This window comes from Sipha flava, unplaced genomic scaffold, assembly GCF_003268045.1.
Source record: "Sipha flava isolate LNK unplaced genomic scaffold, YSA_version1 236_pilon_pilon, whole genome shotgun sequence".
In the NCBI taxonomy this organism is placed as follows: domain Eukaryota; kingdom Metazoa; phylum Arthropoda; class Insecta; order Hemiptera; family Aphididae; genus Sipha; species Sipha flava.
The window spans coordinates 782,144-796,925 of record NW_020272878.1 but is presented as its reverse complement, the minus strand read 5'-3'; the positions used below and the strand labels follow the sequence as shown (position 1 = coordinate 796,925).

At 29.3% G+C, this 14,782-nt stretch overlaps 1 protein-coding gene across 8 annotated transcripts in view; it reads left to right on the top strand.

Annotated features, from left to right (window-relative positions):
• LOC112683845 overlaps positions 1-14,457 on the top strand; it is a 36,869-nt gene extending 22,412 nt beyond the window's left edge. The window contains exons 1-10 of one of the 8 annotated variants that reach the window (XM_025555021.1): positions 4,508-4,643; positions 6,541-6,623; positions 6,717-6,912; positions 11,134-11,440; positions 12,270-12,495; positions 12,559-12,767; positions 12,829-12,908; positions 13,284-13,422; positions 13,520-13,719; positions 14,308-14,457. In XM_025555021.1, coding sequence (XP_025410806.1) covers positions 11,264-11,440; positions 12,270-12,495; positions 12,559-12,767; positions 12,829-12,908; positions 13,284-13,422; positions 13,520-13,719; positions 14,308-14,362 — 1,086 coding nt within the window. In that variant the 5' untranslated portion in view covers positions 4,508-4,643; positions 6,541-6,623; positions 6,717-6,912; positions 11,134-11,263 and the 3' untranslated portion in view covers positions 14,363-14,457. The other 7 variants (XM_025555017.1, XM_025555020.1, XM_025555016.1 and 4 more) reach the window with 7 other exon arrangements.
• Positions 14,458-14,782: the final 325 nt, after the last annotated feature.

Below are 14,782 nucleotides of genomic sequence, written 5' to 3'. Positions count from 1 at the left end.
TTATACAATTTGGAGCATTATTCATTATTATTTTAGATTTTAGAGCAAGTACTAAACCCAAGTTTGGAAACAAATTTAATAATTAATAATTTTATATAATGCTTAAAATGTAAATGTATAGGTACTATTGTTTATTAAAAATTATAAAATTTATAATTTATAATTTAAATTACTATTACACCCATTATCATACCCATATCTTTAATAAAAATTATTATTTATAAATACAATAATTCGTTTTTTAGATCATTTTTAAGTATTTTTTTAAAGTTTTTAGGGTATATTTTATATCTTTTTTAAGGCAATTTTGTGTTTTTTTTTTAGGTCATCAACATCCTAACTCTACTTGTTATCTTATTATTAAGTATTATTCTATAACATACTAAATACAATGTATTACGTAGGTTCATGTACGGTAGCGGTTAGGTGAAACACTTATGACAAACCTTCCGTTTGCACACAATAGGATTATTCGACAGTCGAAGACAATTGACGAGATCGGCATTGTCAGGAGAATTCACCGACTTGTTTAATGCCGACACGCAGTTCTCATTGCGATTGGGGAATTCGATGGTCCCGAGCAGGCGATCGGTATTGTGTTGCCCCAGGGATTCCGGATAAACTACGACTCTTTTAGAAATTTCGAGCATAGAGACTTTGTTGAAAAAATGTTTGCTCTTTTCTTTTAAAAAATCCAATTTAAGGGCAGTTAGTTAGTTCTCTGAACTTTAAAATCGACTGAAAATCAATAGTACGTTATTAAATTACAATACATTAGCTATAAATATATTATAAAGCGGGCTTGCAACAATCAGTTACCATTCATTTGGTTTATTTTTGATGATAATTCATCAATCACATCATTCTGGACATCGACCTTCAGCAATAGAATCTGTATCATATCTTCGTTATAATTCGACGATATTGTGTCGAGTTTTCTTACTTGCAATTCGTCTTCGATAATCTTCAATAATAGTATCCTATACTTATTGCCTTATAATATGTCGTTAGCAAACCTAGAAAAATTATTATTTGCTCTGAAATATACTTACGAACACCTTAAGACAGTGTAGTCGCTTTGTATTAATAATAATATGAATTCGTATTTATCGTATACTGTATTGTAATAATGTATCTACAAATCAAGACACTGCGATGTTAAATTTGAAATGAAATTATAACTGCAAAATAACAAGGTAATATTGTTTCCTAAATAAATAAATAATATGAACAAATATTTTGGAATTCATTGTATTTTATTTGAACCCGCTATTAAATAATTTTAATTTAAGTATCACTATCTATTATTTTTTTTACTTCAGTAGGCTATCTATTATAATATTTTTTTATTTTTGTTATGCATTATTATTACTAATTCTTATTTTTTTATTTTCTTTATTTAACCCCTGAGACAAATATATTGTGTTACGTTTCTAAAAAAAAAATTGTAGTTACCTAATTTCTTCGCATCGTTAAATGTTATCAGCCAACAAGTAGAGTATTAAACAATATAGTTGTTCGATTTCTAACCTTAAACAAAATTCGTTTACGCATCTGTTTCGATCGTGGTCGCAGTTACACGTGGATCGTTTCTTTATAGTGAATATCCTTGGAACCCGTCTACGAGCAAGCAGGTAAATGGCATACACCAACAATAAATCTGTATATATATAAACAGATCTATAGTGTAAAACTACCTCTGCTACGGTACAATATGGACAGCTGACCGCGAATACAATGAGCTGAACATCCCTTCATGGACAGCGCTGTGCCCTTGCATCCCGTCGAGTTTCGGCATCGGAATACGATGTTAGGTACGCGCGTGGACAACAAGGTAGCGTTAGTGATCGATTCTTGTTCTTTCCCCCACCGTATACGACATTTAACAACCCTCTGTAACCCGCTTACATTGTCTCCAAGTGTTACAGATGTCCACAGATCGGATCATTTGCATCGTCCCCGTTGTCGTGGACGGACCCCCTTGCCTACGGTAATAGTACCGCATTGTGCGTTTCGCTGCCCACTAACCGACAACCGGAACGCATCCGAACGTGTATTAATTGTCGTAGTCGCTAAAGTTGGATCTACGTCGGAAACCGCCACGGTTGGACACATAATGGAAACCCATTCCCGCCAAGTCGAGTGAGTGTACTATTATTATTATTATTATTATTATTATTATAATTACTACTTAAGGATGACCAAAAATCTTTGATCATCAATTTATCGAAATTTCGATACACCACATACCCAATAGGAATACCACAATATATCGACCGCTATTTTATCGATATTATCGATATATATCGATAATTTCATACAATCAGTGGTGCCGACTTGTATTTTATTCGGTGGGGCAAAGTATAAAAATTTGTTAATACCACCACCCAAAAAATTAGAGCAAAATAATGATAGGTTACATGATTGAATGATTTTATTGTAAATTTAATCATCATAAAGTCGCTCGCAATTTATCAGTTCAATTTCATCTACTAGGTAGGTACTATTCAGCAGTGGCGTATCCGGGGGGGGGGGGGGGTTGAGGGGTTATTACCGACAGCCCGACTATTAAGTCTATTTTAGAATACGATTGTATTTATTGTTAAATGTGCCGTTTAAAACAGCACATAATAGTATAAATTACGATCGAGTAAAATACCACATATTTTGTCGTTAATCAATAATCCTACAGACTGAAAATGATAATTATAAATTAGGTATTAGTTATTACCTATTTACCTTACTTATTGCTTACCTATTTCATAGTGGTTTTAGAAAAAAATACTTAATATCAATTTGAAGCGTATTTAAATATTAAATACCTGCGTTATTAAAGCTAAAAAAATGTAAAACAAAAAACAGTTATTTCATTTTTTAAACAACTGTAATTTAAAAAAAGATGTTTCAAAAATGTTTCACGGGGCAATTTAAGCAATTTAAGTAACTATCTTAAAATGTTTAAAAGATATATTTGCATATTGTACAATTACTTTTAAATACTGAAAACCGAGAGGTGTTTAGCGTCATCATGTGTGCTAAATAATTATAAATGTCAATGTACGTCTTTATACTTGATATGGTATAAAGGCATGTATTGATCGGGGAATTGCTCTACCGCACCATAGTATCCTACCATCTACAGATCGACTGTTTCTTGATTTGTACATTTTTAAGATTTACTAACTAGAGTGTAAATTTATCCACCCAACCTATTCCACACTCACCCAAACACCAGACACCTACCACCATAGTTAAACGAAGGGGCTACTGCGCAGGGGCGTGGCCTCACTACGCACGCCTGTCTTCGACACTGTTGTCAGCAAGAGCGCTGCATTATTCTACTGTTAACCAGTGACGCTAACAAATAACTTAAAGCCATAGGCGTACGCAGATTCCTGTTTCCTGTGTAGCTTTTATTTTTTTTTAACCCGCCCCTTTATAAAACTCCGCCTTAAACAAATAAAATAGATATACTAAACATAAGTAAGTAGATATAAAATGTATTAGAAAAACTGATGTACAATCTGATCAATGAATTCCAGTCCCTGAAATTTTTATTTTATTATAATTTGATAAAATTGATAAAAAAAACTTTCGATTTTCCAAAAAAAAAGAGTTATTAGTCCTTTTTACATAAGTACCTACATAAAAAAAGTCTCAGGTGTGGCTATAGCTCTATAAGCCACACCCGTGCGCACGCCTATGTTTAAATTACATTGTTTATGTAATAAAATAATTAATACTGTTAATGTGTTTGTCATGCGTCGACAACGGTCGTATGTCGACGGCCGCCGTCGGTAGAGTAGACGGCACAATGGGAGAAATATATGACCGCCACCGTCGAAAACTGGTCGTCGCCGACTAAATTTGTTATTTTGAATAGATTATGCGCAATAGATTTTCAAGTTCGGCGATCGTTTATTGCGTTTTTGTATGATAAGAATACATATATACAAATTTCATTATATCATTATATTATACATTTATAATTGAGTAGAAACACAATCATTTTTTATTATAAGGTTATTTTTTTGGGGACTAAGTTTACGGGGTTATTTATTAGGACAATTGATTTTTAAATGTTTTAATATTTGATATACAGTATGAGTACGAGAATAAACATATTTTATGTCGTCAGAATCACTGACATGAGAATAGTCGTGACCGCACCACCCAACTCCGCCAACAAGTGATGCTCCATCTATTAATATAAGGTCTATGCATACAATAGGGTACAAGGTGTAACGGTCTATGAAAAAATAGATAATTGCAATATTCTTTTATAGCTTTATCGCCCAATCGGCATTCTAATAATAGTTTAACAGTAGGTACACAGAATAGATTAAAATTAATTTTAATTAATTAAGATTAAAATTAATCTATTCTGTGGTAAATACTCTGTGGATACCCCAGGTTAGTGCCGCCACTCCTAATGGACAATATGTTCCATTGTAGTTACTTATTGCGGTCCCCGGGAGCGCTGTTGTTCTATCAGTTGGCGGTCGACACTCGGCACTTGAACGGGTTCGCACTATACGGAACGTCGACGTAACGTCACAGATCGGCAACGTCACGTCAAAAATAGAATACATTCGCATCCATCGGTAACGCCATAGAAACGCCAAGTCCGTTCAGTCAATTCTGTAAGGTTAGACTAAGTTAGACTAAGTTTAGTTTATTTTGTGTTTTAAATTCATTTTTTTTTTGTTTTTCAAATATTCGAATTTGTATCATGCATAAGTTCAGTAAAAAATAACCGGCGACGATTGCCTTAATTTAGGACGACGAAGAAAAAAATTATGATTTTTTCCCCAAACATTATCTTTGTGAATGTTGTCACTATATTTTTTGTGCATCATATCGTATAGTTCTTGATATTGGCGTACTTCCTGAATCAACATCTCATCTTCCGTAACTATTTAAATGTTTAATATATTATTTTATTAACCAAATAATTAGTTTCATTTCATTCAACATCCAAAATATAGTTTATTATTGACGGAAACGTTCCGTGTTGACATTCATACTATCAGAATGGACAATAACGAACCGGTTGCGTCACGTCAAAATATAGTTTTCGATAAACGTTGCCGTTCCGTGACGTTGCGTAATAGGAAGTTTTTGCACAACGCCGGTTAAAAATAACGTTGTGCTCCGTTAACGTTGTTTACTAAAACGAGTCGGTGCTACCGAATAACGTTCCGTTTATCCGTTTATCGTAATCAGTTATTTTAGACAATTTAACGGGCTCCGTTATCGTAATATCGGTTACTATGTTATATAGTTACATAGTTGTAAGTTTCTTTTCGTATTTTACAATTATTTTTATTTCTAAAATGGAATACAAAATGGAGCGTTTGCGGTTTTCAACCTTAGAGGATTTATTTTTATTACGGCAAGTGGTATGTTTAAACCCCTACAATGATGCTAACCAGTGGGGAAATATTCAAAGCTTAAACATTGAATAAAATTAGAAAATATATTATACTTTTACTCTAATATATAGTTAATTAAAAATAAAATTTACCTTGTGTAAATAATATTAACAATATTTCAATTTGATGACAGTTTATAATCTCACGTTAAAATAAACCTCACCGGTTATGCAAAAACTGAAGTTTTATCAATTACGATCAAAATAAAATGATTTGTTTAACCGAACGTTATTTTTACTGTAACGTTTAACCGGCGTTATGCAAAAAATCCCTAATGTTGTCGGTATATATTACGGTATAAATACATAGTAAGAAATTTTGACGTGACGTTACCGGTCTGTGACTAGGGTTGCCAACCGTCCCACATCGGGCAGGATTGTCCTACATTTATTTAATTTGTCCTACGTTCAACAGCACTATAAACTATTAATAGGCCAATCCTACATTTTATACTTATTTATACTTCATTATTATTGTTCTTTTAATTTTATCCATTTATTATTTAATGAAAACAGTATACATCCCCAAATGTTATAATTAATAAGCTAATTTAATAAAAGTGATATAAATAAAATATATTACACGTTTTTCTAAGTTCTCATTAAAATATTATATACTGTTAGCTGAAGTATTGCTTACTAAACTATGCAGTGCCGTAGCCATAAGGGGAATGGGCCATATCCCCCAAACATAGGTCGTATTGTTTAATAGTGGTGGTCTTTATACTTTTTATTTTGCATCCCCTCCACCCTCGCACCTCGTTTTTGGAGGAAAATGGACCCGCCCGCTGAAACATGGTACAAATTGGATTCGAAAAAAATGTTCCTACATTAAACAATTTGAAAGTTGGCAACTCTATCTGTGACGTGACGTCGACGTTCCGTATAGTGTGAATCGACCTTTACTCATTCGGCCATTTCACATTTGTCATTTGAACATTTCTCACTCGCTGCTCAGTTTACGCACATGTTTACTAATATATGGCGCACACGTTCACTGTTCAGCCGTTCAGCGTCATCCATTCTTTTTTGTGTTCAGCGTTCAGTTTCAGTAGTATACTGTTGTTTTATTTTATATTATTTTATACTTTACGTTTTGGGTTCAGTGTTCAATACGCTGTTGATAAAAAATGACCGAAAAATATAAAAACCAGACAAAATGCGTCATTAAAGGCTGTACTTCCAAAAAGTAAGTACTAATTAGTATACATTGTTGTCATCGTAAATTTTGAATTTAGTTGCTTGTGTGATTTTATACATCTATATATTGTATTCATTGTAGTTATGGTTTGTTATCGTTTTCCTAATGAAAACAAAGATTATGCACGACGATTGGTAATGGATTAAAGCTGTGGGCTTCACACCGGATGAGTTCAAAAACAAATATATTTGTTCTGTTCATTTTGCTGATAATTGTTCAAGTCCTGGTACACATCAATCAAATGCAAACGAATATCCAACATTAAATTTACCTGTGGGTAAGTGCCATATTTATATTTGTTATATTATATTTAGTCGCTACTTATTGATTATAGATGCATAATTTAATTTTAGTATACCTAAATACTTAGTAATTTAAACTATTTTTTATATTTAATTACAGGGCTTGCATTTGAAAAAAAAAAATTTGTTTTACGTTATTTACAATCAAAACGTTATACAAATTTTGCGTTTAACGTTATTTAAAATTCAAAAGCATTTAGATACCTATTTTAAAAGTACACAGGCCGCAATTTAAAAGTGACTATGACCTTTTTTTGGAGACATAATTTCCCTATTCTGAGTTTTAAGTAGGTGTTGCATAAATTTATTTATTTTATTTTATTTATTTAATTAAATGGGTTAGATAACCCAGTTACATATTATTTACAAAATATAGGGTACAGTGATACAGATTAAATTACAGTACATAGGTAGTTCGTAAAGAAATGGAAACAAATGATAAAACAGGATGATAATAATTAATTTAAAGAGTAATAAATAATAATGTATTATTAAATTTAATAAATTGCCTAGGCTCTAAGGACTTAATAATAAAATAATAAATATAAAAAAGAATCATGATTATTATTTTGAAATTTTGAATTTCAACTATGAATTAACTAATATAAAGAAAACGTATGCGCGTTAAAACTATAAGTATATTAATATAAAATATAAATATTAAATATTTGACAACAATTAGACAAACACTGACGAGTGACGACTAAACAAATCTGAGCAAACTGAACACCGAGTACAATAGTTGAATAACTTGAATGGTATAAATTTCGACCGTAGTACAGATAGTACAGTACAATATTATCAGGGTATCACTATTATTAGCTATTGGTAATTAAATTATTCGATTGATACCTTCTTATTAAATTTTAAAATAATATCTAATACGGGATCTCCCGGATAGGTCGGATACGGAATAAAATTAATTCTTGGATTGAATAAATAATTGAATACTACTAAGTATTATTAAATAATTGGAAATTAATTATTTCGTTTAATGGAATACAATATATACCGTTTTGCGTTATGTTTTGTATAATCATATATCATATATTTTGTTTAACGTTAAGTTTTGTTTTGTGTTATTTATTTATTTATTTAAGTTTATCGTTTTCCGTTATAATTACGTTTACAAATTTCAATTGTTTTTTATCAAATATAACGTTATTATAACGTTTGCAAGCCCTGTTTAATTATGAATACCTGATGACTTAGTTGCTTACCGATCACTGTTCAACTATTGAGCATATATTAAATTATATTGGAGAAAATATATCTAAAATATGTCATCATGAAAATATTTATTTAAATTTTACAAACAAAATCTCCTCACTTTATAACTTTAACGATATACTGCATTGCCAAGAACATGAACAATTTTTTCAAACACAAATAATTGGGATGGTTGTTAAAATGATGATCAACCACTACTGCATGGAAATCAACCGAATCCTTCATGGTAAAAAAAAATAACAGACTTTGAAAAAGATGGTTGGCTCACACATGGTATATATTTCACTCAAAAAAAAAAAGAAAATACATGGAAAATTTAATAGTGTACCGGTGTAAATATAATCACTTTTTGTTTTTCACTATTTGTTTAGCATATTATTAAACTGTATGCCATATTTATATTTATTTTTTTTATATATTTACTTGTATGCTGTTATTATACTGTATAACCTGTATAACTATTCTTTTTTTTATTGAACTGTGATAACTTTTTATATTTGATTGTTGATTATTTGTAATTGTATATTATAATGTGTTTTAAAATTAAGTACGTATATTGGTCAAAATAATAAATTTGTGTACATTAGTCGATTTTATATCAGTGTTTTTGTAAGCTCAATAAACTAAATAACAATACTATTTATATTTTTTCAACACATTTAAGTGCCATTAGTTGCATCGGTTTTAGTAAAAACATTGATGATTGAATTGATGTTTGAATAAAATTAATTGTTATAATTAAAACAACTGTAAAAAACAAAAACAAATAAAACTATTCAAAACCATGCCATAAGTTTATTAGTAATCATTGAATAACAAAAATAAATATTAATATAATATAATATTTAACATTTTGCAGTATGCTATGTACGTGGAAAAAGCTAGACGTTAATACGTTATATAGTTGATTTTCAACAGTATGTTAGCAATATAATTGTAGGCTGAAATAGATAGGTAGGAAAAACATTGAATTCATTAGCCATAATTTGATTACAGAAGACTAGAAAACCTTTTTTTTTTTTTTTATCAATGTCGATTGTAACAGAATAGTTCGTCGTGCGGTTACCGAAAGCGCTATTCGCAATCTCAATATTTAACCCAGGAGTCGTCTATCTATTATATATACTAATCTATGGGATACTCGTAACAGCTACATACAAAACACTATATACCTATATCGACATTCGATGTAATCAACGAGGATTGTATGGTGCAAATGTGCAACGTGTAAACACTAAACATAGTTATTATTATTTATCTATAACATCGCAGATAATTTATGAATGTATATAAATATAATGTTTCTAGGTTTCTTGACGATTTATCTCATTAAAATATCGAGTCGATATATTGATATTTTCGATATATCGTTGCCATCCCTACTAGTACCAGTCCCTATTTTTTAATAAACCTTGACACAAAGTATGTAGTTCGTAACTGGAAGTGTTTCCAGGGGGGATCATGGTGGTCATGACCCCCAGAAAAACATCAAGATTAGGTACTTCGTATTTATTTAAAATTTAAAATATGCATAAATTACGTTTTTAATTTTTTTTTCAATTAGATTTTTTCTTGCAATACAAATGTTATACAAAATATTATATTTATTTACATCACTGGTCAGTTGTTCACCACTTGTTCGTAAAAATCGTAATTTCCATCCAACTTCTAAGAATATAAATGTTGATAGTATTATTTCTACATTTGGAAAAAGAAAACGAAGAAGATTAAAATTTGTTATTTAATTTTAAAAATTAGCAATTTCATATATTAACAACGTTTTAATTTTAAATAATAATTTACTTTCATTATTTTATAATTGTGTATTATATTTTTGTCCTTTCGAAAAAATGAATCCCCTCAATTTCAGTTCTAGATCCACACTTGACATCAATATAAATTAATTTGTAATTCGCGTCTATAATTGCTAGCAACACAATTAAAAAGAAATTTTTGTAATTGTAGAATAGTGACCCACTGTTTTTTGGTTTTCTAATTTGTACGTGCAATCGTACATTAATCGCACCTAAGCAATTCGGAAAATGGACGTATTTTTGAAAACCTCGAGCAATTTCTTTCCAGCGTTTTCGTGTAAAATCAGGAAAGGTCTCCACGCGTAAACATTCTCAAATTGCTTTGCATACTTTTCTTAAAATCTTATCAATAGTCATGTGTCCAATTTTGTACGACAAGTGTAAATCTATCTGATCACTCCACTGCCTAAATACCTGTAATGAAAGAAAAAAAATGTACATTTATAAAAAAAAAAAGTTGTGAATTACACACCATGGACCAAATACTTAGGACGGACATTTAGAAAAGGTTGTATATAGGGTGATAGAGTTGAGTTAAATTTTTACCATAAATATAAACTTCAATACTCATTTTTGTTTGTGTAATGAGTTTCTATTACATCCTGAGTTAAAACGACCATTTTGGCTACTTCGATTTCTGTTGTTTTCCTTCGTAACGATGGAATTGTAATTCTCTCGTCTAACGCCGTCTAACTTATTCATTAACCGTGTTGTTTATTTTTACGACGTTTATGTTAGTTCACTTTTTTGACTCCCGTAAACCCACCAGTCTTCTGTTTTCGTACACATGGTCGGCCGTATTTAGTAATCGTCGTTCGTGGTGTAACGTATCAAACGCCCGTTTGCATTCGAGTAACCAGAAATTAATTTCATCATGAAGTTCATAAAAGGAAAGCGATTCCAGAATGGTCAAGATCGTGAAGGGTAAATATATAATGACTGATAAAATGTCATCCAGTTTTTGATCCGAAACTTTCGATTCACAACTGAACACAATCAAATGTCTGGAGCAATTCATTTAAATTACTGTATGGCTTAAGTACACTTAACCGGTGGTCTTCCACTCAAATTTTTATTTCTCTAAACATTGATTTGTTATTTCTAACCTATTTGCTAAACTGGTAATTTGAATTTGTTAAATTGTGATTTCAGGCGTACCAAAGCATTACAATCTGGTCCTCATAATCGTTTACGATTAGCTGCAGCTAATAAAGCTGCAAAATTTAAACGATTAAAAACTTACTATAGACAGTCTAGTTATGGTACATTAAACAAAAGAAAAATGTTGACAAAAAATACAAGAGTGGCCATAAATAATGTGATGGATGCCCGTGTTATACTTTTGCAAAAAGCTTTAGAAAAATCTACTGTAATGGTAGATGCTAGACAAAAACTGTCAAAACAGAAAGATGCTCGTGAAAAAATCCAAGAACGCCGATTACTATCATCCTCTTATGATGTAAGTAACTAAACTATATTTATGAAAAAAACTGCATATTTCAATTCTATAATATGTATAAGCATTGATCTAGTATACTAATTTAATCAATAGTAAGTAGTTAGTATTTATTTATTTTTAATGAATACATTAATACTGAGTTAAAAAGAAATTAATTTTTTGATTTATAACATTTAAACTATCAATTGAGTTGTTTATTTTTAAATATTTTTTGTGTTAATATCAATGTTAAAAACTTGTATATTTTTTTAGACTTTTTATGTTTCATTTTATGGATTTGATAATGGGTTATAGACATATTTATATTGGCTTAAGGCTCATTTGTAAATGTTTGTTAAATTTAGTAAATGGATAAGTAAAAACAGGTTAATATGAATTATAGATTATGTAAATTATGCAAGTTATAATTATCTACTCTTATTTTGTTTCAATAAAACTTAATCTAATGTATTATTTAATACATATAAATATATGGTTTATTAATCAATAATTTTTTGCCTATGCTTTTGGTGGTGTTTATATTTATATTAATTGATATTTAATCAAAATTTATTTTTCTTAGCTTTAATCTTTTTTTGTTCTTTATTATAACTTTCGAATTTTACTTTTTTACACATTATTTCTGTGACTGTTAGAATATGACAATTTTTTTTATTATTTTATATAACTACAAATAATTGTATAACTTATCAATTTTTAATATTATATTATTATTGTTATAACATCTCATAGATATAATGATAGTAATATTATTGTAAAATTATTATTTTTAATTTTAAGTCGTCTTTTATTAGATAATAATAAATAGTGTTTCTTATTGTTTTATTAGGATACTCATAGTATGGGAACTTCAAGAGGACTTTCCAATAACATAGGTCATGTAAAATTTGACCATCGTGGCATTCTTACCGTTAAGTCTATTTTGGTCGAAAGAGCCTCTTCACATCATTCAAGTGTTCATGACCGACGACCTACTGTAAATCAAGGACGTTTTGATGGTATAGAGAAAAGATGTAGCAGTAATACATTCAATTCTGAGTTGAACACATTTAGGAGTAAAATATTTAGATTTGAATTATTATTGTTTACTTTATTATTGACTGTATTTTTAACAAAAGGTGATACGCCAATTGAAGAAATAAGACCAATGAGACGTGATATGAGACTTTCAAGACGTCCAATATCAAATGCTCAGTCTATGAGACAACCTTTTGAGCGTTCTACTAGACCTTCAAGAATAAATGAAAAACCATATAATAGGCCTATGGCAATGGATTATGAAGATTCAATGGATTGGGAAGAAACCAGTAGATACTCTCCGACCCCAGTAAATAAGATACATTTTAAATTAAAATTTTCAATTTGTTTTATTTTTCATTATACTATAGATAATGAGACGGAATGTAGGAAGAAATGCAATGTTCAATCGTGATGGATATAAAAATGATTTATTAGACAGAAATTCAAGGTGAAATATAATTTTATCAAAAGTTTCACGAATTAAAATTATTTTAATTATAAACAGCTATAATTAATAACAAGTTTTTTTTTTAAAAAAAATTTGAATTTATTTGTAGAATTAAGATCTATACATAGTACAATAAGTAATACTAATAAGTTTACAGACAATTAACAGAAATAAGCGCACGAGGAGGGAATCACACATTTGTGACACCTTTTACATTTATAAGTTATTACTTAAGTTATTAAATAAAACGTTGTGTAAGAATAAATAATTTTTATTTATAAAAAATTACTTAATCATTTGATAATTTTAATTAGTGTTACTATATTATATTATATTATAATTAGTACTAATTTATTTAATTATAAATTATTTAAGGAATCATAATGGATTAAATGAAACATTACGTTCAAGATTAGATTCTCGTCAAATAGCTATGGCTATGCGTTCACGTCCCTCTGGTCATAAAATTGTTATTTCTAATTTAGAACCGTCCGTTACATCTGAAGATATAAGAGTATGTATTTAATTTTATTAAAACTATATAGTATAAAATAACTTAATATTGGTTTATTACTTAATTGATAATCATTTTTTTTTACTTTTTTATTTAGGAACTTTTTAATGATATTGGTAATTTATTAGAGTCTAGAGTAGTTCGACCAGGTATTGCAGAAGTGATATATGAACGTCGTGTAGATGCTATTCAAGCAGTTCATGTATATCACAACAAGCAGCTTGATGGCAGGCTTATAAAGTGTGATATGGTAAGAAATATTGGATCTAATCCTGCTGGAACAATATATCTGCCTGGGTAAATAATCGGAATCTTGAATTAATAAACAGATATATTAAACTCTTGAAATTTCTAATATATGATTTTATAATTATAATTATATTTTTAGATTCTGAGCGGAGCGAGGAATGTATTGGTTTTACAATGATGTTTATTTATTTTTATTTTTTATTCTGTAAACACTTTTTCTCCCTCTAAACTTGTTCAAAAGTATCAAGTGTAGCATATTTTCTGAAAGGTAATGCTCTTGAGCTGGTACTTTAGAGAGGTCATTTTCGATTTTCGAAACGGTACTCGAAATAAAAGTGGTTAAAGGATAAAAAACGTACGATTTCACGATTTTATATTATATAATTACGGACGACGATTTCTACCAGAAATATTGCTTGAAATGAAAAATAAATTACCTATTTATATAAATCATTCTTAAGCTGTTCTTAAAACGCTTTGTTTATCGCCATAGAAACGAATAAAATTAAATAAAAAAGATTCTCTCGTCCGCTCAGAATCGTTTTTTATCCAATGCAATCATTGCATTCAAATCAAATACAGTAAAATTACACTATCCTGTCCGAGTTTTTAATGATGTATTACATTTTGTTCTAGAACAAGTCGCAGAATGCCTTCACGTGCTATTGATATGTATAAACCGAATAAATAAACAGTGTACGTCACTTACGATATAGACGTTGTACATACTGCATCTTTTAATAAGAAGTTTTATATCCTAATTAAAATGTATAACAATTTTCTAGATTTCATGCATGTTACATTTTTTTCTGGTAAATTTGTAGCATTGCAATGTATTAACAATAAATTTTTTCACTATTCTAATTATGTGTGTTATTTTGTTCACATAAATAAAAATTGTGATTTTGAATGTATATACGTGAAATTTATTATAAATAAAGTTTTGGGATTGCAAATACTTCATTTTATTTCTGTCATATCAGTACAGTGAAGTTAAACTATTATTATTTTTTTACAATTTACAAATTAGTAATTTACATATATATAATATGAATAATTTTTTTTTACATTTTTTTTTTGTTAATAATAATGCCATCTGTGTCGAAATTGA